Source organism: Chanodichthys erythropterus, chromosome 1, assembly GCF_024489055.1.
Source record: "Chanodichthys erythropterus isolate Z2021 chromosome 1, ASM2448905v1, whole genome shotgun sequence".
NCBI classification, from domain to species: domain Eukaryota; kingdom Metazoa; phylum Chordata; class Actinopteri; order Cypriniformes; family Xenocyprididae; genus Chanodichthys; species Chanodichthys erythropterus.
This window is the reverse complement of record NC_090221.1, coordinates 11,198,163-11,225,576: the sequence shown is the minus strand read 5'-3', so window position 1 is coordinate 11,225,576 and position 27,414 is coordinate 11,198,163. Positions and strand designations below refer to the sequence as shown.

Here is a 27,414-nt window from a genome sequence, read left to right as displayed (position 1 = left end):
GGTACATTCTTTAAAATCATAGTTTTTTTTTTAAATTTCTACAAGTTGACTCAAAGATATGAGTTTGAGAGCTGATTTAGCAGGAAAATGAGTCATAGGTCATGAGGTCAGCTGAGCCATTGGGCCATTTATTGATGGATGATTCACAAGCACAGAAGATGTTTGTTTTTTTTATATACAGTTGCTTGTAATTTGGAATGCTTGTAATAGGAACATCATCAAAAGACAGTTCTTATGGCAGTGTTTTTCAGTACAAATGTCTCAGCATAATCTTAACAGCTGATCTGTAGGTCAAAAATTATATATTTTAAATACAATATATTAATATCCATATATTCCATTTCCACATGCAAGATAATAATTTCTCTCTTGTTTGTGCATAAATTAAATATAGTCTGAAAATCAAACATGATTCAAGCAATGCCTTAGCTCTTTCTAATAGAAAATTTTACTTTTGTTTAGCAATACTGTTTCTTCCCATACTTTCACTCTGCGCACCTGTTCCAATTGATGTCTAAGGTAAAAAACAAAAATTATATGGGCCGAGACGATACGAAGGAGGGAAAAGTTAGCTGAATGAAAGCAGGTTGAACTTTACACAATCACAAATACACAGACCAGTAAATGACATTAAAGAAAAGGAAGGAGAAAGGGAAGAGTGCACGGGCATATAGATCTATGCGCTTAGCTGCCGAGGGGATGACAGGTTTAGGAGGTGGCGGCTTCTTGTTGTTTTTGGCTTGCGATTTTCCGAAAGCAGTGCCGACTTCAATGGGTTTGCCGTAGCAGTCAAAGTTTGAGAGTTCAAAGTCCCGTGGCAGAGAGCCGACGATGCTGAAGTCATTGGAGCGCAAATCTGACTTGGAGGTGCATACCTTTTTGCACCTTGTCTCTGTCACCTAAGAGAGATAAAGAGGGAGAGAGTGAGAAAAAGATGAATAAAGAGAAAACATGTCAGATCTCAGCAACATCTGGTATGATTTTTCTGTCCTCATTTCCATTCATTTCCTCAACCTCATGTTGTTCCAAACCTGTATGACTTTTACTTTCTTCAATGAAAAACAAAAGGTGTTATCTAGAAAAAGTCCAAGCTGCTCCCTTCTATACAATGAAAGTGAATGGTGACCAACAAAGCTGTTGGGACTAGAAACAAAATTCTTTAATTCGATTTGATTGTACCCTATGACGTCATTTTCCGTCATTAAATTTTTTCCGCCATTTTGAATTTTCTCCTCCTAGGCCGTTGCTCCGTTTTTCACGGCAATTGAACCAGATCATCTTCAGGCCATGCTGACAAAAAGTTATAGAATTCAATTCAGACTTGGTCCATGTCAAGCATAGCCTGAGGTTTCATGCTGTGTTTCGTCCCAGCGCCACCTACTGGTCCAGACATACGAAAAATGGCTATTTTTGCTTATAACTTCTGAAAGGTTTGTCCAAAAATCATAAATGTGGTCTTGTTAAGATTAAGGGTGTCATGCTAAGTCGAATGATATCCGATATCAAATATCAGCCTTTTTGGACGTCAGCCATTTTGAATTTTGTCGTAAAATGCTGTATTTTACAAACGCATTGCCATATCGTTTACAAAACTCGATATGGGTCTTCGGCTCCATGCACTGATGAAGGTACTCAAGTTTCCTTGTGGTCAAAAGTTATAATGAAATTTACAAAAATGCTAATAACTTTTGACTATATTAACCTATTGTAATGAAACCTTGGGTCATGCTGAGAACATACAGTTGATACCAATTTTGCCAGAGTCAGCCGAACTTCCTGTACGCCATTTAGTTTTTCTTTAAAAATCTACTTTTTTCTAACTCCTCCTAGACTGTTATTCACCAAAATCAAATCGTATCATCTTCAGACCATGCCAACAAAAAGTCATGGAATTCAAGTCGATTCATTAAACCATTTTCGTATACTGCAGCAATGAAGTTGAGCCATGATGCAAAAACAACTCTTGACGCTTTATCTCCGCAATGCTTTATCACACTGACACCAAACTTTGCATGTGTCTTTGTCACCTCACTCTGACCATACCACATCAATTTGGCCATAGCGCCATCTATTGGTCAAAAGTGATAAATCATTATTATTGACTATTTTTATGATTTTTTTGGTTATTTTGCCTAAATATGTCTGCAACTGGTCATTGTTGCAGTCAGTCTGATGCTCCCAGCTGTGCTTGCATGACTTGCTGTGCCTTCTTTGTGCTTGGCCCCTTAATTGCTGCTTGCAGCTATATTTTTTAACTATTATTATTCCAAGAATACCATACTATATTTCCAAGAAACATGTATTTATTAGTTTGTTTATGATCAGCAATCCTGAAATGTGTATTCAGCAGAGTCTAAAAATGAGTAAAATAAACAATTTGAAGTACATTAGAGTGCACTTATTATGCTATTTTAATTCTAATTTTGTTTTTGAGGTCTCCTAGAATAGATTTACATGGATATGAACAGTAACTATGGCGTTGATTTTTCCGCATCCGTATTAATTCCGTATCAATTCCAGCATGAGTCATCTTTTGAATTGCATGCAAAGTCAAAAACAGTGCCTTTTTGACATGTCGACAACACAAATGAAGCTCTTCCAGGTCTCAGCTACAACCACAATGTTTGAGAGCGGGTCAAAGTTGACGTTGTCCACAGGCAGCCAATGGACCATAGGCTGACATTATGCAAATTTGTTATATTGTTATGTAGGTATGTAACAGGATGTGAGATTTGAATTGCTGACAACTCATTTTGACGGTTCAGAATTGATCCTTTCTTTTAGGAGACAATAACTTTATTTGCCGTGCACTTCGATCTTTAAAACTTTGCAGACCTTTTACATTCACAAATAGCTATATTATACACTGCATGAAAGGTAATATTCGAAAAAGCTTAACGGGGCACTTTAAACACATTATACAATGATTACAAAATTGAATATACAAATCATACTGGTGAGTTAATTGAAAGAGTAACTGATTTCGTTATTAGATTAGCGTTTTCCGAAGTGTGAATTAGGGTTATGTATGCAGTTTCGTGCTTGACTGAAGAAAGAAAATCATACCGGTTCAGAAAGACATGAGTGTTATTAATAACAGGACATTTTTGACAGAACTATCCCTTTAATTTCACACTTAGGTATTTTAATTTGTATGATTAGGAAATTAACAAATGATAGCTGGCAGGTGGATCATTTATGCATTATGATACTCATTCAGGCATCAGACATGGACAACTCAAACCAAATGATTAAATGTTTCCTTCAGAATTATGTCCCTCAAGTAGAGGCACATACACTCTCTATCTCTTTCTTTTAGCATTTTCCTTTCTCATGACACTCTGAGCTGCTGGGAGAGGGGGATTTTGAGGACAGGCAATTATTTTGGGCTCTTCCTAAAGCCCTAACAGGGCCGAGGCAGTGTAGCATGGCCCTCCCACGCAGGAACAACAGGAAAGGAAAAGAAGTGGTGTGAAGAAACACCTACCTTGCATCAAAATAGAAGAGGACAAGACAAGCATTAAGAACTGATGTGACATTGCACTGTCTGTTTTTCTCTCTCTCTCTCTCTCTCTCTCTCTCTCTCTCTGACTAACAGAGCAGAGGGATGTCTGGATAAGTGATGTCTGATGGTCTAATGCCAACTTGTCTGTTGTATTTGTTCTGGATGTGTGGAAAGGGGCAGAAGCCATGCAGTGCTGGACCGCACTACTTCCCACTGGGCACACAACACTTAAATCCTCAAACAGCTTGATATATTTTCTAGTGCACAGATTTAGGAAACTGTCTGTCAAATACAGTATTGGAGCTTTCATATCCTTCTAATAAATATTGTCTGCTCAAAAGCTTTCAGCATGTCTGAACAGCCATTAAATGGCTGGAGAATCGGTGGCAGAAAACAAGCCTTGGGACGCTTCCAAACAGCTCTAATTCAAAGCAATGAATGAGGTTTTCTTGGAGGTCAGTAACTGTGCAAAGAGCATGTGGGTTAATTTCGGGTCAGATATTCTTCTGGTAGCTGTCGAAGGTCCAGTCTGGGAGTAAATGTGTGACAGTGGTTGCAAACACACTGCATCCTTAAGCCTCCCTCTGGGGCCAATTTAAAGCTTATAATAGACTTCAGTAAACCACATTATTCAGCCTATTTCTCCTGTCTGTCAGGCAACCCTTGCCTTCAAGCTCCTCTTCCAACTGTTGCTATAAAGCTGTCTGTTGTCTGAAGAACATGAAGTACTGTGATTATCCCACCTACACTTTACACCTGACATTAGCAGCGCATGATTTTAGATTATATAACTACAGGGACAGCAATGCATCAGAACATAATAAAAACAGAATTTAATCAATGATCTCTTTAAAAAGGTAAAATTACCCTTTTAAACGTTAAACGTGTGTCCCCATGTACTGCTTAATTTGTGTCTCTATATTGTATACTGTCATGGAATAAAACTTAGAATGAATACAGATGTGAATTCAGAATCTGAATTATATCAAATAAAATAAAATAAATAATTAACAATATATTATATTTACAATAAATTGTTATAAGTAATATATTTAATTGAATATTAATATGTTTATATATTAATGTTAATATAGAAATTACTGTTTAAAAGTTCTGGGTCAGTAAGATGTTTTAATGTTTTTGAAAGCAGTCTCTCACCAAAACTGCATTTATTTCATCAAAAATACAGTAAAAAGTCATATTATTGCAATTTCAAATAACTGTTTTGTATTTTAATATTTTTTAAAATGTAATTTATTCCTGAGATGGCAAAACGGAATTTTCAGCATCATTATGCCAGTCATCAGTGTCACATGATCCTTCAGAAATCATTCTAATATACTGATTTGGTGCTCAAGAAACATTTCTTAATATTATCAAAGTTGGAAATGTTCTGCTTAATATTTGTGTGGAAACTCTAATGCTGGATTATTTGATGAAAAGAAAGTTAAAAGCATTTATTTGAAACGTTAATCTTCTGTAACATTACATACTTTCACTTTTGTCCGAAATATAGAAGTTAAAGGTACAATTTGTGATATTTTTTTCCGCTAGAGGTCGCTAGAAGCCTATTCAAAACAAAGGCGTAGTTTGATGACGCCAAGTTTTAGAGCGGAAACTTGGGACATGTGGTCTCCATCTCAACGGACAGTGCAAAAGAATAGGGATTGGAGTCCGGAAGAACTCATGTTCGTGGATGCGATTATTAACGTTACTGTAGTATGAAGCAGAGCAGGACCGAGTGTTGCGGGAGCTGAACGAGGAGCTGGAGCGATTGATCAACACACGCCTCACGAGCAGCGGGACTTTTATTATGAAACAGTCACCGGCGCCCCTTCCGCTTTTCCGGTCATGAGTTTACGGGAGCTGTCCTTGTCGACAGAACCAGCGGCAGATGGTAAACAGTAATTATGTTCCATAAATAAGTAACACAATCCACCATAAAACGTGCAAGAAGTAAATAAGGAACTGCTTGAAGCGAGCTAGTGGTTTGCTGGACGCTAGACACTACTTCCGCATTTGTCCACGGCACTGTTGTCATGTGGTTTCTACGTCAGTAAAGGCGGTAACAAAGGTAACTGACGTCATTGACAGGCGACTGCACTGCCCCGTGTCACTGTTTAGAATGGGAATTTTCTCATGATTTACAAGTAGTTGAAAACATTAGAGATACTGTTTGTAATCAGCTGGACAAAATATATAACACTAGCCTAGTGGTTTTTTTGATATTTTACTGCAAAAATTTTACATATTGTACCTTTAAGCATTAATTCATTTAAACTTTTGAATAGTAGTGTATATTAAATATATAATTACATACATAATTATATACATGCTTTGTTAAAATTTGTTAAATATATACTGTATATATACTGCGGCACCACATGATACAATTTTGGTATCAGATGGAAAAACAAGCATACTTTAAGAGTAGACTGCCATGTCCAAGAACTATGGTATTATCATAGTATTATCACTACCAGTGGTGCTTTTTATTATTATTATGAAATTGTGGTAGCAATTCAGCACATTTTGTTTAAATAGAAGCAGGTTGTCTCTGACCTGTAGCGTACTGACGTGTATAGGGGTGCTTCCCATGCCATTGATAGTGTTCTTGGCAGGGGTCTTTCCCTCTGCCTTCTCTTTGCTTGCAATCTTTGCTCTCTCTGCCTCCAGCAGCTTAGGGCTGTTAAGCATCACCTGAACCACAGCATATTCGACCAGAGAGGCGAAGCCAAAGAGCAGGCAGGCAATCAGCCAGATGTCAATTGCCTTTACATAGGAGACTTTGGGCAGTTCAGAGGCCAGAGAAGTGCACTCAGAAGAGAGCGAGAGCACTGACAGTATCCCTGCAGACAAAGAGAGTGGTCATTAGATCAAATGATCTGAGGAGAGATGAGCTTACACAATGATCTGAAGTTGCTTCCCAAGACAACATACAGCACGTCCTGATATTGCTGAGTTAGATGCGTTCCTGGGTCAACATATTTTGTTGATCCTGGAACAACATTCTAGTCTGAAAATTTAGTCTTAACCCTCTTCCTACCCCTAAACCTAACCCTACCCATAAGTTATCCCAAAAATCAGAGGGAAATGATAGATGAATAACACGGATGTAGAAGCACCAATTCATGATTTTAAGCCTAAACTTGACATAATCTGTAAACTTGTCCCTCAAATCTGATTGGTTGATTTGAATGTTGTTCCAGGATCAACAAAAATGTTGACCCAGGAACATGATGAGCAAAATCAGGTTATGCAGAACAGACATGTATTACATAATACAACATAATATGAAACAACAAAGTGGTTAATAAAAGCTATGCTGACATTCATTTCCTTCTCTGTTTAAACATTACAGTTTAAAAGTCTGGTGTCGGTAAGATGTTTTAATGTTTTTGAAAAAAAGTCTCTTATTCTCACCAAGGCTGCATTATTTGATCAAAAATACAGTAATATTGTAAAAACAGTTGTGCTGCTTAAAATTTTGTGGAAAATATGGTGCATATTCTTTAATAAATAGAAAGTACAGCATTTATTTGAATGCAAAAGATGCATATATTTATGTTAAAATATTTTATGAGCAGGCTCATAAATGGAATCACACAGAAGCACTTGCCTGTCTCCTATGTGTTTATTAAACATTTCAATTTTATATTATTTATTAATAATTTATAAATATTTTAATCTTACAGCTTTTTCTCATATTTTATTAAAATTAAAATATGGTCCCTAAGTGGCCTTAACTACTATGTACTAACATTTAAATTAATAATTTGATACAAATTTAGTTATTGTGTATATGTGTGTTTTTACATTGTACTTATATATTAAAAAAACACCTGCATGTAATTACATCTGTAATTAATTTCTGTTATTACATTTATAATTACACTGTTGACCCATCCCTTACACCTTACCCGTATCCCACCTTGTGTTTTGCAATTCAGTATGAACATGAAAGTACATTGTACTTATATTTTTATGTGAGCACATAGTAGATAAGGCCACTTAATATAAAGTGGGACCTAAAATATTAACTCTTTCCCTGCCAACTTATAAAAAAGTTTCCAATCAGTGCCATCATTTTGATAATTTTACCAAAAAATTTCAGAAGAGCAATAATAGCATATCCCCTAACATATGACCGTGAAAACATGGATTGCCGGGAAAGAGTTAAATATTTAAATTCATTCTACAGATTTTCCCACAAAATATCTCTAGAATCCATCTAGGCCTGTGTATAATCAAAATGAATGCAAACACACACACACACACATAGCCTTCAAAACAAACACTCACAAACTGCATAAAATGACTGACCTGAAATGGTATAGGTTTGAGACCACGGACAGTGGCATTTTGAGATGACACTTGATGTAATCACGTTATACTGTGACAAGGACAACAATGTGGACAGATGATGGTACTGGCATCACCAATGAAATCAGAGAAAAATCCAATTTTAACCAAATCGAGGCAGAGGATTTGCAGACATTTTGTAATGTCCACCCATGAAACAGCCAGTGCACAAGGAATGCGCGTTCCATAAAATCAGTGCATGCATTTATCAGCAATATCAGGCTATAACCGGAAAACACAAGAAATTGTCACATTTCACGGAATGTCGTGTAATCTTCATCGCATCTCAGATAATCTTCTCTCACTGACCTCTGCGGTTTCAATTGTGAAACAATGCCTATGGGCTGCAGCTGAGGTGGAAGGAAATATCCTGGACATGCATTACATTTCCATGGAGATGCCTTTAGGTACGCAATTGATGAAAAGAAGCTACAGGACTGTAGGGGATAAAAACAATCACCCTAAACCTCCTGTACTGAAATCAGTAAGATTCATTGGTGGATGTTATATTGGTGAAAATGGGGAATAAAAAATGTAAAAGATGGGGTTGGTTATGGGGGTACAGGACTCCACAGAGACATGAGATGAGGTGCTGATGCTTGTGGCAGGACTGATGATTGGAAAAAGTACCCAGAGGCACACGGGCAGCGCTGGCGTCAGGGTTGATCCAAAAGGAGAGCCAGGAGAGGACGACGATGAGCAGGGTAGGCGCATACACACCCATCATGTAGAAGCCCACCTGCCTCCTCAGAGTAAAAATCACCTCCACACACGTGTAGTAGCCTATCGTACAACAGTTCAAAAGGTTGCTTTAAATGGACAAACGCGTACATTTATTGAGGAATCACATCTAATGTCTAACTCTTCAACTAGACCAGAGAGAGAGCTTACGCACACATTTAGTGCCATTAATGGAAAGTGAAAAGCTTTTACCTGTCCCTGCGTAGTACTTGGTGCAGTTGCCATATTCAATGTCCTCTTGTTTAATATCGAATTGAGGCAGAGCAATCTCTTCCATTTGTACGGGGTCACCAGACTGCCACATGAACTGCAGGTCATCTGTGGTATAGCCGACTACACACACACACAAACATTCAAATAAAAAATAACTCTATAGCAATAATACCTGTTATACTAGCTTCATTCTTCAACTTTTTATGACTTTTGAGTCCTTAAGTTTTAGATTATTATTTAAACACAATTTTTAGCCAATTAAATATGAAATATAATTCATAAATATTAATTAAATATATAATGACATTTTTAATTAAATATATGCTACACTGTACAAAATTATTTTGATTTGTTTTTTTTTTATACTTTTTTTATGATTTGTTATCACAACGTTGTTTCTTTTGTCAAATCAACTTAGATAATTAACGTGGTTCAGATAACATAATATTTTGAGTTTCTGTTGATTAAATCAATCACCTTCATTGTATTAACTATTTTTTTTAATTTCGATGAACTCAAAATGTTAAGGCAACCAGGTAACTTACTTTAAGTTTAACCAAAAATTCTTTTTTTTTTTTACAGTATAGACAGTTGTTTTTATGCTTGAATTATAAGTAAATAATAATATCATAATAATAATTATAAATAATAAAGTAAATCATTTTCATTTTTTTTTTCAGTACAACATCAAATGCAATATATACTATAAATGCTTTACATTTTCTATGTCTTCTTAAGATATTACTAATTTTCTTGACCTTTTGAAAAACTTATATTCCTTCATATTTCCATGGTTTGTTTTTTTTAAAGACTGTGGGAACTCTGATAGTTTGTTGTTATTATTATTATTATTATTATTATTTACTTTTATTATTTCTTCTAAATATTTCTAAATTAAGTTATTCATATTTACATACAGCTCTCAAGCTGCATTTTGCATCGTTGGGTGTCCATGGGGAAGAGCGTCAAGTCCAGAGGACAAGAGAGGGTAACAGACAACCTGAAAAGAGAGACAATGTATTTGAGACAATGAATCATGCAGCAGCTTGGTCAGTTTGAATCAGGGTCGCAATTTGGAATTACATTTTTTCTTTTTTTCTTTTTTTTAATGTTTTGACCAACTGTATGTGGATACCTAAACATCATACCCATTTGAACTTGTTAAAAGTTTAATTTCACAACCATGTACATTAATTAGGTATTAAAACAGAAAAAAAAGAACAGACTCCACTGACAGCATTTTAAGTTTCATGCTAAAACGTTCACTTATATGAATATATTCAAAGATTTTTTGCAAGATTATTTTATCACTAGATTACGGAAGAGGATTAGGGCCAAGCAATAATAAAAAAATAAAAACCATCTTGAGATTAAAGTTGTTAAATTTTGAGAAAAAAGTTGAAATAAAATATTGAGAATAAACTCGTTAAATTTCAAGAAAAAAGTCGAGATAAAATGTTGAGAATAAACTTGTTAAATTAAGAGAAAAAACGTGTTAAATTTAGAAAAAAAAAAGTCGAGATAAAATGTTGAGAATAAACTCATTAAATTACAAGAAAAAACTTGTTAAATTTCAAGAAAAAAGTTGAGATAAAATATTGAGAATAAAGTCATTAAATTAAGAGAAAATAGTTGTTAGATTATGAAAACAAATTCGTTAAATTATGAGAAAAAGGTTGTTAAATTTCGAGAAAAAAGTTGGATAAAATGTTGAGAATAAAGTCATTAAATTACGACAAAAAAGTTGTTAGATGATGAAAACAAATTCGTTAAATTATGAGAAAAAAGTTGTTAAATTTCGAGAAAAAAGTCGAGATAAAATGTTGAGAATAAAGTAATTAAATTACGAGAAAAAAGTCGTAAGATTATGAGAACAAATTCGTTAAATTATGAGAAAAGTCATTAAATTACGAGAAAAAAGTCATTAAATTATGAGAACAAATTCGTGATTTAACGAATTTGTTCTCGTAATTTAACGAATTTGTTCTCTTAATTTAACGACTTTTTTCTCATAATTTAATGAGTTTATTCGCAACATTTTATCTCAACTTTTTTCTCATAATTTAACGAATTTGTTCTCATAATCTAACTTTTTTCTTGTCATTTAATGAGTTATTCTCAATATTTTATCTAGACCTTTTTATCTAAATTTAACAAGTTTTTTTCTCATAATTTAATGAGTTTATTCTCAACATTTTATCTCGACTTTTTTCTTGAAATTTAATGAGTTTTTTCTCATAATTTAATGAGTTTATTCTCAACATTTTATCTCGACTTTTTTCTTGAAATTTAATGAGTTTTTTCTCATAATTTAATGAGTTTATTCTCAACATTTTATCCAGACTTTTTTCTCGAAATTTAACAAGTTTTTTTCTCGTAATTTAACGAGTTTATTCTCAACATTTTATCTCGACCTTTTTCTCGAAATGTGAAGAGTTTTTTCTAGAAATTTAACAACTTTAATCTCAAGATGGTTTTATTTTTTTATTATTGCTTGGCCCTAGTCCTCTTCCGTACTAGATTGCATCACTTGAAAGTCAATCAAAATTGAACTGATTTCATAGATGCCACAGACATAAAATGTCTTTCCCAACAGTGGAATAAATTCTTCATGCAGTTCCCTTTTTTTGTGCACAGCATGCTCACCAAAGCATATTTATTTAAAATACCATTAACACATGAAAGCTTTTTGGTTTTCTCTCTTAATCTGACAAGCACAGTCTCAGATGCAGCAAAGAGCTGCTTTTTACACCGGCAAGGCCACACAGCACTTGACTGCAACTGAAGCACTGTGCCAAGATATTTTTGTGAAGGCCTGGGAAAGGTTAGAGAGAATGAACATTTCCCTTCTATTATCATCTGTTTTTGTTTAAGATGTATCTTTATGGTGCGTTATACAATTTATCTGAGAGGAAGAGAGAAAGAGAGACAAGGGTTAAGATGTAAGAGGGGGTCAGGTGGAAAAAAATAGGGGGGCAAACAAAGATACAAAATAAAGATTCCCCTTGAAAATAAACGTACTCCTGGTTTCACAGACAAGGCTTAAGCCTATTCCCAGACTAAAATTCATGTTTGAGCTGTTTTAACTGAAAGAAACTTGCTCTGACATATCTTAAAATATGTATGTGCCATTGTTTTGTCTCAAGATGCCCACCAGTAATGTTTTTTTCGAAGGCACATTTATAAAAGCTGCTTAAATATCCTAATTGAATGAAGGCCTAATCCTGACTTAATCTAAGCCCTGTTTCTGGAACCAGGCCATTGTGTCCAAAATATTATCCTGGTCCAAACAATATTTAGTTGCGAAAAATAAAATTGCTATGTATTAAGTAGCAAAAAGCTTTTTTTTTTTTTCTTTTTTTTTGTCGGAAAGGTGACTGAAGCATGTAAAAGCATATTATTCTGGCATAAAGAAATATATATAAGGTGTGTCAGTTCCATTGAGAAAAAAAAGATAAGAAAGACATAAATATCTAATGTATATGTATGGAGGAAGTTGAAGGTCGATGGACGAGTAAAGGCAAAATTAGTTTCAGGGAGGTATAATATGAAATAAACACTCTTGTTTCTTTTTGAAAGACTCTCATTAAGACAGTAATCCCTTGCCACACACATACCCAGATACAGAGCAAGGCATCCTGGGCCAATGCCAAAAGTGAGAAAGGGCTCACGGAAGACCACCCAGCTCATGCCGTGATCCGGGTGGCATGGAAAAACACTATGGAAATACATTCGCCTCAGACATAACAGAACAAAACGTGATGCTCTTAAACACTCTTCCCATCCAGACTGAAATGGCTCTGTGCCAGTGTTTAGATTTTATCTTTACCCTAAACTGGACCATGTCCAATGCGCGGCTGGCACGGTGACCACAGTAACAACTCACATTTGTTTAAAGCATAAAGGCCTGTGGAATTGTTTTCCTTTATAAATAACTGTTTGTTTAATACTATCCATGTTTATAAACCTTTACTAAATAAAAAAAAAAAAGAAGATTTAGAGCAGAATAATATTTTCACAGCACAAGGTTTGTATGTCTCAGCACTCCATGGACAGATCTACAGCAAGTGTGGTCACTGACTGCTAGAAGACACTGAGAGCTTCATTCACTCAGCAGCACCTGTAGATAAAGCCGTGGAAAGATAATGACAAGAGGTGTCCACCACTGCTAAAGGACTGAACTTTCACATGGGATCAAATAGCAGGAGCTGTAATTTAGGTGTCAGTGGTGAGGTGAAATTCTAGGGTCAACAGATGTATCGAATCTCCAATTCTCAGATCACTTCAAATCCCCTGAGGTTTATTAAAAGCATTAAGAAGGGCTCAGAGGAGGGTTCAGTCACTATGTTCCCTGTCATTCAAACATGTATTTTAGGTTACTTTGATTTTATATATTTTTTAAGACACTTATTTTACTTGTATCAGTACTTAAATTTGTATGGAAGCCTGTTTTAGTCTAAGAGTAAAAAATATCAACAAGGTAATTTGGACTTGATTGTTAATTCATGTATCACAATTTTTATCCCATAATGTGACTTTATATACATTTGAAAGTTTGGGGTTACTAAGTTTGAATATATTTTAATACATGTTTGTAATTTATTCCAGTGATGGAAAAGCTGAATTTTCAGCATCATTACTCCAGTCTTCGGTGTCACTTGATCCTTTAGAAATCATTATGATATGCTGATTTGCTGCTCAAGAAACATTTAGATTTTTATCATCACAGTTGTAAACAATTATGTTGCTTAAAGGGCTAGTTCACTCAAAAATTAAATTTCTTTCATTAAGTACTCGCCCTCATGTCGTCCCAAATCCTTAAAGGGTTAGTTCAACCATAAATGCAAATTCTGTCATTTATTACTCACCCTCATGCCGTTCCACACCCGTAAAACCTTCGTTAATCTTCGGAACACAAATTAAGATATTTTAGTTGAATTCCGATGGCTCTGTGAGGCCTCCATAGGGAGCAATGTCACTTCCTCTGTCAAGATTCATAAAGGTACTAAAAACATATTTAAATCGGTTCATGTGAGTACAGTGGTTCAATATTAATATTAAAAAATGACGATAATATTTTTGGTGCGCCAAAACAAAAAACAAAATAATGACTTATTTAGTGATGACCGATTTCAAAACACTGCTTCGGGAAGATTCGGAGCACAAATGAATCAGTGTATTGAATCATGATTCAGATCGCGTGTCAAACTGCCAACGGCTGAAATCACGTGACTTTGGCGCTCCGAACTGGAGATTCGATACACTGATTCATTTGTGCTCTGAATCTTCCTGAAGCAGTGTTTTGAAATCGGCCATCACTTTATAAGTTGTTATTTTGTTGTTTTTGGCACTCCAAAAATATTTTCGTCACTTTATAATATTAATATTGAACCACTGTACTCACATGAACCGATTTAAATATGTTTTTAGTACCTTTATGGATCTTGACAGAGGAAATGACATTGCTCGCTATGGAGGCCTCACGGAGCCATCGGATTTCAACTAAAATATCTTAATTTGTGTTCCGAAGATTAACGAATGTCTTACGGGTGTGGAACGGCATGAGGGTAAGTAATAAATGACAGAATTTTAATTTTTGGGTGAACTAACCCTTTAAGACCTTCGTCCCAAATCCTTAAGACCTTCTTTGTCTTTTTATTAAAAGAAATATTTTGAACCAGCAAAAATGCATTAAATTGATCAAAAGTGATAGTAAAGACTTTCATACAATTTCAAATAAATGCTGTTCTTTTGAACTATGCAATAGGACAGCGAGCTAGCTTTCAAATCATATATCTCCAAAGACTCACCTCCTCCAAAACACATGAACGCGCAAACACACACAGCTGCTCTCGGCAAAGCATCACAAGAGACGGCGTTAAATTACCTCATGTCTCAAAGCACATAACAATACAATAATAATGAACGTAAACAGCTTAGAGAGCTTGTACCTGACTGCTGCAGATTAATTTCGGTGTTGAATCTGTTGACATGGAAACGCATAATTTATGTTTGTTTGTGGTGCTCCGTGACTGACGTCTGTCTACATAAACCCTGCATAGCATGAAACGCTCTGATGATTTATGATGTCTGCGTGAACAGGGTGCACTAGGGTATGTAAAAACATATGTTGACAGGCACGTAGGACATCGTATTATTTCATTCGGACCGAATATAATGATTGGATGAACATTTTATGGTCTTATGCCTTCCACAGATGATAGATATGATAAGATACGAGGAGACTTTCAACAAGTATAACAAAAAATGTTTCTGTAGAGAATCCCCTATCCTTTAATCAAAGAATCTTCAAAGAAAAATGTATCACAGTTTCCACATAAATAATAATAAGGGGTTAGTTCCAAAAATGAAATTTCTGTCATTAATTACTCACCCTCATGTCGTCCCAAACCTATAAGATCTTCGTTTGTCTTCAGAACACAAATTAAGATATTTTTTTTTGCAGAGCTTCAGTGTTTACGTCCAAACGGCGGATCAGTACTGGCCGGCTCTTGTCACGTAAGCAGCACGATGCAGGAGCCGTCTAATACGTAACATAAACACTGAAGCTCAGCAATGAAAATAGCGTAGCAGTATGACACGGGGAAGACAAATTTGTTGAATAAGGTCATTTTTGTTTTGTTTTTGCGCACAAAAATTATTCTCGTTGCTTCATAACTGTTAAGGTTGAATCACTGTAGTCACATCGCCGGTTTTAACAATGTCTTTAGTACCTTTCTGGACCTCAAAAGGTGCAATGTGTGGATCAGATACCCTCAGATTTCATCAAAAATATCTCCATTTGCGTTCCGAAGACAAACAAAGGTCTTAAGGATTTGGGACGACATGAGGGTGAGTACTTAATGAAAGAAATTTCCTTTTTGAATAAACTAACCCTTTAAGCAACATAATTGTTTTCAACTGTGATGATAGAAATCTAAATGTTTCTTGAGCAGCAAATCAGCATATCATAATGATTTCTAAAGGATCAAGTGACACTGAAGACTGGAGTAATGATGCTGAAATTTCAGCTTTTCCATCATTGGAATAAATTACAAACATGTATTAAAATATATTCAAATAGAAATTGTAATAATATGTATTTTAATCAAATAAATGCAGCCTTGGTGAGCATAAGAGTCCTCTTTCAAAAACATTACAAAATCTTACCAACCTCAAACTTTTGTGATTTCATTTCTCACAGTGTGACATTGTATCTTATTTTAAAGTTTATCTCACATTTTTATATATTATTTCTTGGAAAAAGGCTTCCAAGAATTTATAAACCTGGCTGACACATTCATTTCACAGAAGGTAAAAAAAAACAAAAAACTTCCGATTAAAACTCCCAAATGGTAAATTGTTCCAATTTAAAAGGCCCTGACATCTGATAAACTCTTTTGTTTGCTTTGTTTTGATTGCTTTGGTAAATAATGTAGGTATAACCAGCATGTAGACCTCATTTGTCTACATTTGTCACCATCCACAAAGACAGAGGTTGGGTGTTTTGCAGGAAGAGAGCATTAAACTTCACCTCATGCTGATGAGTACATCTCCGTTTCTGAAGATAAAGAGCAGGATGTTCTCCTGAGTAACGTCATGAAAGTTAGCACTCTTTTCATTGGCAAAGAAAAGATCCGGTTTCCAGAGGCATTTGAACATCTTCGGGTCAACGGTGAGCGAGTCTGACTTGAAGTCCTGAGGAAGCCGGAGTCTGGGGTCGTTCCAGCGCTGTCTCAAGAAGATGTTGACACGATAGTCCTATAAAATACAGGCCAAAATATCTATTACAGTTTTCGGAAATCTGTTGAACTGAATCAAACCTGAAAAATCAGCTATTTTGTGACACTAGATTTGGGTGGGCGGTAGGCTGACACCTGTCTTTGTGTTAGGTGGCAGGAACTGTGAGAAGCCTTGAATTGGACACAAAAACAGCACATTAGTCCTCAGGGCGACAGAGAAGCCCAGGTGTCTTAGGCATTGGCATGGCAACCAGCATTTCTCACGACCTCTGAGTGATGTTTTAAAAAAGCTTGTTTCTGAAGTATCTAGGCTCCAATAATGGCTGGTATTGAAATCGTGCAGCTGTGGTGCTCAGAGCTGCTCCTATTTACATTTCCAAATATCACAAACATCAGAGGCGTGCGACGGGTGCAGCAATGAGGGCTCACGCTGTATGTGAGCACCTACACTGGGGAAAACACAGGGTTCGTTAAGTCAGATTGGCCCCAGCTTCCCTGTCGGCTTGCGTGAGCCCGAGGCTTTGAAGTGGCATTTTCTAGTGGAGCTTGTTTTGCTAGCGCTGATACTGTGAAGACAGATGACATGCCAAATAAAATGGCCACACTCCAGCTGCACTACTGAGTCAAGTGAATTTGGTTCCTAAGTGTGGGTGTGTTGTCCCTGCGTGTATGATTCACTTCTTGGTATGTCCTGTTTTTCGTTCAGTGTTCTGACCAGAAACATTCAGGATGTATTACACACAACATTGAATGGCGTTGTGTCATATTTACAAATGTTGTTTTGTTGGACTTGTCCAAATGTTAATAAAGTGCTAAATAAGCTGTGGTAGGCAAAGTGGCCTGCTTCTTACTAGTCAGGTCTCTGGAGAGGTTATGAATAGCCTTTTTGTATTTCTGTCTTATGCCACCTGTGCATATTAAGGTTAACCACAGCAGAATGATGCAACAACAAAGTGGGACCTCATTTCCAATGCCTTGTGTCACGCAATGCTCCTGTAGAACTGACTGCAAACTATATTCAGCCTATGACACCATGCAGTGTTGGGCAGAAAACACAACCCTCTGATGTCTTTCCAGGGGAAATATTTTCACTAGAGGTGATCTGAGACACTCTGGCATGATGGGTTGTTTATGGGTGTCACTGCTCATAAGGAGCCAGACGTAAGATTGTGGGGTCTGGAGCTGATTTTTTTTTTCCTTGGTAGAGTAAGTAAACACGGTAAGCCCAAAATAAAGCACACAGTCATGAATCCAGTCATTTGTCTGGTAGGAGTTGCCTTTCACAATCTGACATTTTTAAAACTGGACTTTTTTTATTTATATTGTTTTTGTTGTACAAAGTGTTTGAGTCATATTTGTGCTCGTTTGATGTAATCATTGATTTCAACATAAATCACATTTAAAAAATTGAAATTAAGAAAAGAAAACAGCAGAATAAAATATATGACTCAATATGGTCAAAAGTTTTGGTGAACTAGAATACTTCAAAAGGTTGGCTGCGTCTGAAATCGCAGTTTGTGACAAAAGAAGTAGGTCTGAATTCACAGTACTCATAAAAGGCAAAAAGCATCCAGATGACCTTCTGGCAATATTCTTAAGTGTGCATTCAATGGACACTTTACTATGATGGGATAGTAAAGTGTCCATCGATGCACACTTCAGAATCTCGCCAGAAGGTCATCTGGCCACAGGAGAGGATTTGTGAGTGGCAGTGATGCAACCAAAGTCCCTTTCAAGGACGTGACGCAACTGACGCTGGTATATCACGGGTTAAAGGCAACATGGCAAATGTAGTATGTCCAGATTACATTCATACTATATAGAACACACTCTTTTAGCACCCATGAAGTAATTACTTTCTAAATAAGTACCTACTCTAGAGAGTATGCGATTTCGTGTCACCAAAAATTGTGAATAATTTATATGACAAATTTATGGAAGCTTGTTTCCGCCACTGAATAATAAAAAAAAAGTATAATTGTGACTTTTTATCTCGCAATTCTGAATAAAAAAATTCCGTAATTCCGACTTTATAACTCGCAATTGCGAGTTTATATCACACAATTCTGACTTTTTTTTTTTAATTGTGAGTAAAAAATAAAAAAGGTAATTGCAACTATTTATTCTGCACATTCCCAATTTTTTATATATCCTAATTATTGTTAATATGTAATTAATTATTTCCAGGAGTTCATTGACTCTACCTTCAATTAAACTGCTAACAGTGATTGCAAATGAAATTGCCTAAATTTGATAGCTTTGTTAGCTAACTGCATGATTATACACTGTAAAAAAAATCCCAGTAAAATTTACTATAAAAAAACGGCAGCTGTGGTTGCCAGAACTTTACCGAAAAAAATACAGTAGCAACATAAAAAAATAAATCTGTTAAATTTACGGTAAAATAATGTATTTAAATAACTGATATAATGTTAATTTACCAACCTAATGAAGTACTAATATCTTGAAATAATATTTCAACAAATATATCAAATGTGAAGTGTCACGCAGGGAATTGTGGGAATGTCAATTTACGTTTTTTCACTGTAAATTTTACAATTAATTGTTATTTTTCACTTCCAAAAACTGTGAATTTAACGGTATTTTACCATAAAATTACATTAAATGTACCGTTAGATCTATTAAAGTTATTCAACGTATATAGTACAGAAACTTTCTGTAAACCAATTGGCAGTTTTTCACCGCAGCATTTTTACAGTCTTTTACTGTTAAAATCACGGTCATTTTTTTACAGTGTATGTACATTTCTGAAACCACATATTGAACAATTCAGACTTTTTTTCAGAAGTCTGAGATAAAAAATTGCAATTACCTTTTTTATTTTTTATTTAGTGGCAGAAACAGCTTCCATTCAAATGCCACTTTTTAACTGATTTTGTCAAACTTCTTTAGATGAACATATCAATATTCAGGCCACATTTTTGTTGTACAGTAAGTTCACAAAGAAATTGACTGATAGGAAAGGACTGACTGTGATTTTGCTATTGCATTACAGTGTAATATATTTCTGTTTTAAAAAGGCAAATGTTGAGAAAATATGTAAATAATTTTATAGAATACTGTTCAAAAAATCAATAAGATTTTTTAGATAATTTTATTTAGCAAAGATGCGTTACCCTGTTGAAGAAAACCCAGCATGCTGGTTAGGTATGTTTTGAAGCATGGCAGCTGGTTTGAGCTGGTTTATGTTGGTTCTTAGTTGGTCATACGTTTAAGCTGGTCCTTAGTTGGTCCTTAGCGAGTCATGAGCTGGTTTAAGATGGTCAAGTGCCGGTCCTAAGTTAGCAACTAGCTCCAGCTCAGGACCAGCTTATAACCAGCTCAGGACCAGCTTAAACCAGCTCAAACAGTATGCTTCAAAACATACCTAACCAGCATATGCTGTTTTTTTCAACAAGGTAAATTGATTTTTTTTTTTTTACAGTGATAGTAAAGACTTTCATTTCTATTTTAAAAATGCCGTTCTTTTGAACTTTCTGTTTATCAAAGAATCCTGTTAAATTGTTAAATGTATCACAGTTAATAAAACTATAAGGAAACACACCTGTTTTCAACTGCTATAATAAGAAATGTTTCTTGAGGACCAAATCAGCATATTAGAATGACTTCTGAAGGATCATGTGACACTGAAGACTGGAGTAATGAATGTGTGGATGTGTGTGAAAGTGATACCATAGTGGTCTCTTGGATGGACCCAAAGCTGTTGATGAAAATGTTCACACGATCTTCAACAGGAATACCTAAAAACAAAACAAAGTGCACATCTCAGCACATCAATTACATCTATCAAACAGGACGCTCCAAAAGTCATTGTAACATTTTTAGCAGTGCACTTTCTCACAGACTATTATGGGTAACATTAACTATTTGGTTTATACCATGAAACATATGTTTGCACTTTATATATACTACATGGAAAGCATGGCATTATAGGAAAATGCTCCAACTACTCCACTGCTATTCCTATTCCCAAGATTATTATGTTGACTTTAATGACTGCCAGGAGCTTTCATCTTGCTCAGATATGAAGAGCAGCTGGCTGGCCATAGAGACTAATAACACTGAATCATACAGTGAGCTCTTAACACTCAGACCACATCAAGGCCCACGTTTACACTGAATGCCAGAGAGCAGGAGGTTCTCACTCTTTACAACTTGCTTCATTATATCTGGAACGGCTGCCAACAGTAGCATAACCTAGAGTTACGTATCTGCCACAATGTATATACATGCAGTAAAACATGATTTGTAATTTAATAATTGTACATAAATATATATTTATTTACAGGAGGGCATGCAAAAGTGCAAAACTAACAAGTGAACAAGAAAAGGAAAAATATCAGTAAACAGTACCAACAGAAGAATATATTTATACTAGCAAAGGAAAAACTCTAGCCTTGTCTAAAAACTGGAAGATATTTGAAGTTAGAGGGTTGTGATCCTTGTGTTGTTTGAATACAGTTTGAAGAGAGATTTTTAAGTCTTAAAGTTACGTGTATGCTAGAGTGTTCTGTGTGGTTGCTAGGGGATTCTGGGTGGTTTTAGACTGTTGCTGCGGTGATCAGTACATTGGTTGGCGGTCTTTAGGACGTTTTGAGTGGTTGCTAGGCAGTTGTTATGGGGTTCTCGATGGTCGTAGGGCATTGGTTAGTAGTTGCTAGGGCATACTGCATGGTTGCTAGGCAGTTGGGTGGCTTTTAGGGTGTTGCTATTTAGACGTGACAGTATCTTGTTAATAATTATTGTTAAGCTGTTGTTAGGCTTTTTTGATGGCTAGGTGGTTGCCAGGGGATTCTGGGCTGTTGCTAGACTGATCCTGAGATGTTTTGGGTTATTGGTAAAGAGTTCCTAGGAGGGTGCTCTGAGTGAGTTACTAATAATAATAATAATAATTCCTTACATTTATATAGCGCTTTTCTGGGCACTCAAAGCGCTTTACATATTGAAGGGGGAATCTCCTCAACCACCACCAATGTGCAGCATCCACCTGGATGATGCGACGGCAGCCATATTGCGCCAGAACGCCCACCACACACCAGTTTATTGGTGGAGAGGAGACAGAGTGATGAAGCCAATCAGTGTACGGGGATGATTAGGAGGCCATAATGGACAGATGCCAATGGGCAAGTTTTGGCCAGGATGTCGGGGTTACACCCTACTCTTTTCGAAGGACATCCTGGGATTTTTAATGACCACAGAGAGTCAGGACCTCGGTTAAACGTCTCATCCGAAGGACGGTGCTTTCTGACAGTATAGTGTCCCCATCACTATACTGGGGCATTAGGACCCACACAGACCACAGGTTGAGCACCCCCTGCTGGCCTCATTAACTAGGGGGATCTAGGTAATTGTTTGATTGCTCTGGACAGTTGCAGAGGTGTTCTGATTGTTTCTTGGTGGCTGCTTTCTAGGGTGTTCTGAGTGGTTGCTAGGTAACTGGTAAGTGGTTTCTAGTTGGCTGAAGCAATCTAGGTGATTGCTATAGGGTTTCTAGGTGGCTGCTAGGGGGTTATGAGTGGTGGCTAGTGTGTTTTGGGAGGTTTCTGGGGAGTTGCTACATAGACAGATAGTTGCGATAGACAAGATAACGTCTTGTTAATAATTATGTATATTTATTAGGTACACCTTGCTAGTACCAGGTTGGACCACCTTTTGCCTTCAGAACTGCCTTAATTCTTCATGGCATAGATTCAATGAGGTGCTGGAAACATTCCTCCGAGATTTTGGTCCGTATTGGCATGTTAGCCTCACAGAGTTGCTGCAGATTTGTTGGCTACACATCCATAATGTGAATCTCCCATTCCACCACATCCCAAAGGTGCTCTTTTGGATTGAGTTTTGGTGACTGTGGAGGCCATTTGAGTATAGTGAACTCATTGTAATTTTCAAGAAACCAGCTTGAAATGATTTGAGCTTTGTGACACAGTGCGTTATCCTGCTGGACGTTGCCATCAGAAGAAGGGTACATGTGGTCATGAAGGGATGGACATGGTCAGCAACAATACTGAGGTAGGCTGTGGCATTTAAATAATGCTCAACTGGTACTAAGGGACCTAAGTGTGCCAAGAAAAAAATCCCCCACACCATTACACCACCAGCAGCCTGAACCGTTGATGCAAGGCAGGATGGATCCATGCTTTCATGTTGTTTACGCCAAATTCTGACCCTTTCATCTGAACGATGCAGCAGAAATTGAGACACAGCAGACCAGGAAACTTTTTTCCAATCTTCTGTTGTGCAGTTTTGGTGAGCTGGTTTGTATTGTGCAAATTATAGCCTCAGTTTGCTATAATCCCAGTAGATCAGCAAATATTCAGACTAGCCCGTCTGCCACCAACAACCATGCCACGTTCAAAGTCACCTTTCTTCCCCATTCTGATGCTCAGTTTGAACTTCAGCAGATCAATTTGATTATGTCTACCTGCCTAAATGCACTGAGGTGCCACCATGTGATTGGCTGATTAGATATTTGCGTTAACAAACATATGAAGAGGTTTAAGAGTTTGAGAGTATAGTATATCATGGCAATGCAAGGGTAGGTGAAGTACTGACCTTTGAAGTTGGGTCGGATTCTTGGGTCATAGGTGACCAAAAGTCTATTAAGGATGTTGCTGGTGGTGTTTGCTGGAACCCGTGCCAGGTCCTCTGGTGACAGCTGCCTGAAGGGACCAAAGACAAGGAGTGTTAGGGTGCAGTCATTAACAGCAACAACAAAAGTATATTAAGTCATGCTCATGTTAAAAAATACAGTCATTTGTTTTTGTGAAGGACAGCATTTCCAAATTAAAGTCATTATGCATGGTTACATACAACTATTATGATTCTGGTGTGAGTTATTTCATTTGCCACAGTGTGAAGTACACATACAACATTAGAGCAAATAGTTCTCTGTTGAATAGTCAGAAAGATAACATAATGAATAGCACAATACAGAAGCAAAGTTTAATGAAAAAAAGGGCCACCAAATGCTGAATACAAATACACTTACGAAGGACAGTAAACCTGTTTTCCTTTCTTCTTTCCTTTCTTAGTAGATTTTTCTTTGGCGAATCCTCCTTCCATCCAGAGACAGATGATAAGCAACAAGAAAATCACCTTTAGAGCCTTCATGTTACAGCAACTCAACTTAGCCTGGAAGAGAAACAACAGATATACATTAAGAGCAAATAATGCAGTAACCAAATCACAAGTACATACAGTATAGTATTATTATACTGATATTATTTGTAAACTGCATACTGTATCATGGTCAGTAGGCATTGTCGAGAACAACACATTTGCACATTATGTCACTATATTACAAATATTCTAATATTGCTGTCTTCGTTTAAAGCCATTTTATAAGCAGAGCACTAATATTCCAAGACTATCAATGGATAACAGTGTCCTCTCTCAGAGGACACACAGGCTGTCTTAGAGACTGATGGCCTGTTGGCTCAGGAAATGTGGTTCTGTTGTATCCGTGACTGCTTTAAAAATGGTTATGGGTGTCTGTCACTGTGGGTGGTCTGACAATGTGTTTCTACGATGTTTCCACAAATTATATAGGACAATTAATGAATTTCTTATCAAAACTAATAATTTTGCACAATGTAAACAGTGCTTTACTGATACACATCCGTTTTTGGTATACTCGCATGCACATCATAAGAAAATTACCAGGATTAGTACATTTAAAATGTACTTTTTGAAATAACTAAGTTATCATGTCTAGCAGTAAGGCCTACACGTCAGTAGTTTGAAATATGCCAAACACTCATCTAATCGACAATGTACACATGTAGAGTCCTGCTGTACAACACAACCATCAATGATGTCCAAAATGTAGAGAAGAGGAAGCAACTGGAAAAATCAGCATGAGGAATTCCCCTCTGAGGAACGCTGCCAGAAAACTCCCCTGTCTAGACTCTTCCACCCTCCACCTCTAGAGGCCTGATTCTACGCCAATGCATTGATCATCATCTTAAATGAAACAGGCCAGTGTTCATGCACACTCCTCCAATCTCTCACTCATTCCATCACTATTATTATCACCAGATGCTTGTGTTTCTCTTTCACATCTCTCCAGATCTCTCAATCTCTTTCTCGCTCTCATTCCCTTTCTTTTCCCTGATTCAGCGGTCATGGCAATTTGAGTTTAATGTTCCTCCTTGGAAAGACACACACAAACACTGACCGCAGGTCTACATATAGAAATTCAAGTAGTGGATTGTAATGTTTTACTATGGAAGACAATTTAAGGGAAAGAGAGACATGGTTTTGCTTTATTTCCACAACAGACTAAATCTAAGTAAACTTGACCCTTATTCAATTGAAATGTTTTGGCCGTGTACCCTTATTAAGTCTTACTGCTTCATTCACAGCTAAAAGATTTCACTTATGTAATGCTCATTTTTCATACCATAATCTCTATCTGTATAGTAACCTAAGGAAAAGCAGATAACATCTAGAAATTATGTATTAGAGGTAACTTGATATGAAAAATATATAATTATGTTTAATACATTAATTTATGCCTGCTGTACCTCAAGCATAATATGATGACAGAAACAGAACAAGTAACCAATTGCTGATCATTGTTATGAAGGTTCCATATTACTATATAAATATAAATATTTATGTAAATACACTCTAAAAAATGCTGGGTTAAAAACAACCCAAGTTGGGTTGAAAATGGACAAACCCAGCGATTGGGTTGTTCTAACCCAGCGGTTGGGTTAAATGTTTGCCCAACCTGCTGGGTAGTTTTATTTAAACCAAATATCTTTTAAAAATTTAGATTAAAATGAACACTAAATAGTTGGGAAATTAAAAACCAGATGCAATTAGAGGCAACAATAATAGACAAAAGGTGAATGTTTATTAATAAGCTTTAATATTTGATTAATATAAATTTAATAATTTAATAGTTTATTAATAAGCAATTTAATACATGTTTATTGTTTAATAATTATTCTTTGAACATTAATAAATGTTCATTTCCAACATACTTTGGGTTAATTTTAATTAAGCAATACAGTAATTTTTAAACAATAGTTGAGTTAAATAAAACTACCCAGCAGGTTGGGCAAACTTTTAACCCAACTGCTGGGTTAAAACAACCCAGTTGCTGGGTTTGTCCTTTTTTTGTATATTTATGTATAACAGTGTACAAATATTTTTTGTGGTATAGTCAATAATTATTTTTTTATAAAACTGAATAAAATATAAATGTATTTTATAGTAATAGTTATTTAATAATACAATAGTAAAATAATAGTAAATAATAAAAAATAGTAAAAAAACAATTATATGCATATTAAATACAATTACAAAAAAACAGATATAGAAATACAGATAAACACACACACACTCATTCATTATACACGTTAAGCTTAACCTAACAAGGTTATCTTTAATAAAATAAAATCATAAAGGCCCATATTACATAATTTTAGGCTGACAGATGACATCCATATTGGCAAACCCCACCACTTTAATCTCACACTGTGCTTATATTTTATGTTAATGCAAATATGTAAAGGTATAACAACGACCTGTGGATGCTTTGAGCATCAAGTTGAAGAAGTTACATTCAGGCGTGATAGAAAATAAAGCAGGTTACGGCAGCATATGGAGAGGGAAAACATAGCAACAGCATCCACCATGACGACGAGGGGGTTGGGATGATGATGATGATGATGATGAGGGGAAATACAACACAGAATGACAGCAAATACGCGCGTCGCACCTCCTCCCCATTCATCATACACATTTAAAACGCCCGAACGCGCTTTCTTTAAAATATTAAGTGTGATTTCACTCACCATTTCAATGTAGCAACGGTTGTTGTTCCACAGATTCGATCCAGTAGCGCTGACAGTGCAATATGTCGTTAAAGAGCCTTCATGACCAGTCGCCGTCTATCTCGCATTCTGCCAGTTCCCTCGGTCAGCGCGAATCGTCGTTCCTTGCGACGGCGTTGCCCGCCTGTTTTTCTTATTTTTTTCAATTTTAGTAACCTTAACAGATTCTTTATTCTCGCTGTACTATTGCATTGGTATGGGGTTGCCAAGATGGAGCCTTGTGTGTGCACCTGTCATGCAACATGCGCAGTAGCACGCTGTACAAGGACAGAATGAATCACACATGCAGCTTCCACAGCATCACTGGAGTATAATGCAAGGCCATCACACTTGCTCTGCCATTTCAGCACAAGTCTACCCTTGAAAATTGATTATCACATACAGTATTCTGTAATGTGCATGTGCTTGAAATTGTGCTTCTGTAAAAGAAAAAAGAGATGGACAGAAAGAATGCATGCAAAGGATGAAAAAAGAAAAGAACGAATGCAAGACAGAAAAGACGAATGCAATAAATGCAAAAAACGAATTCATGTATATTTGTGTATGTGTAAATAATTTAAAGCTTAATACTGTATGCTATACATGTTCCTAGCTGAATGAATGGTGCCTTTTTAAGCTTGAACCTGAGTACTAAAGTAAAACACAAGTGTGCCAGCCAACAGGTACAAGGTGTGGATGTCTGTATTTTTAAGCTCATCGAGACATATGTTAGAGGTTGAAGGAACCGGCTGCCCTGGGTGGAATGTAGCCATCAGGTACAGGCCCAAACTGAGGCCAAACACACTCTCATTCTCTCTGAATGAAGTCAAACACTCTATTACTTCCACAAAAGAAAACACAAACATTAAGATGTGAACCAAAAGCAAAGCTAAGACACATTTCTCTCCCATGCAGATACTCTCCAAGGGTCTTGGGTGAATGGTGTTTGGATTAAGTGAGAATGAAAACATAGACATTCACAAATTTCCACAGGGCACTCTGGCGT

The 27,414-nt window shown here is 36.2% G+C and overlaps 1 protein-coding gene across 1 annotated transcript; it reads right to left on the bottom strand.

Moving 5' to 3' along the window:
* Positions 1-447: 447 nt before the first annotated feature.
* glrbb (glycine receptor, beta b) lies at positions 448-26,520 on the bottom strand. The gene is made up of 10 exons (XM_067378776.1): positions 26,391-26,520; positions 23,573-23,715; positions 23,137-23,243; positions 20,257-20,324; positions 16,356-16,582; positions 9,739-9,821; positions 8,801-8,941; positions 8,498-8,650; positions 6,068-6,354; positions 448-899 (listed from the first exon to the last, which is right to left on the bottom strand). Exons 1-10 carry the CDS (start codon positions 26,391-26,393, stop codon positions 603-605), a joined length of 1,509 nt encoding a protein of 502 aa, XP_067234877.1. The 5' UTR covers positions 26,394-26,520; the 3' UTR covers positions 448-602.
* Positions 26,521-27,414: the final 894 nt, after the last annotated feature.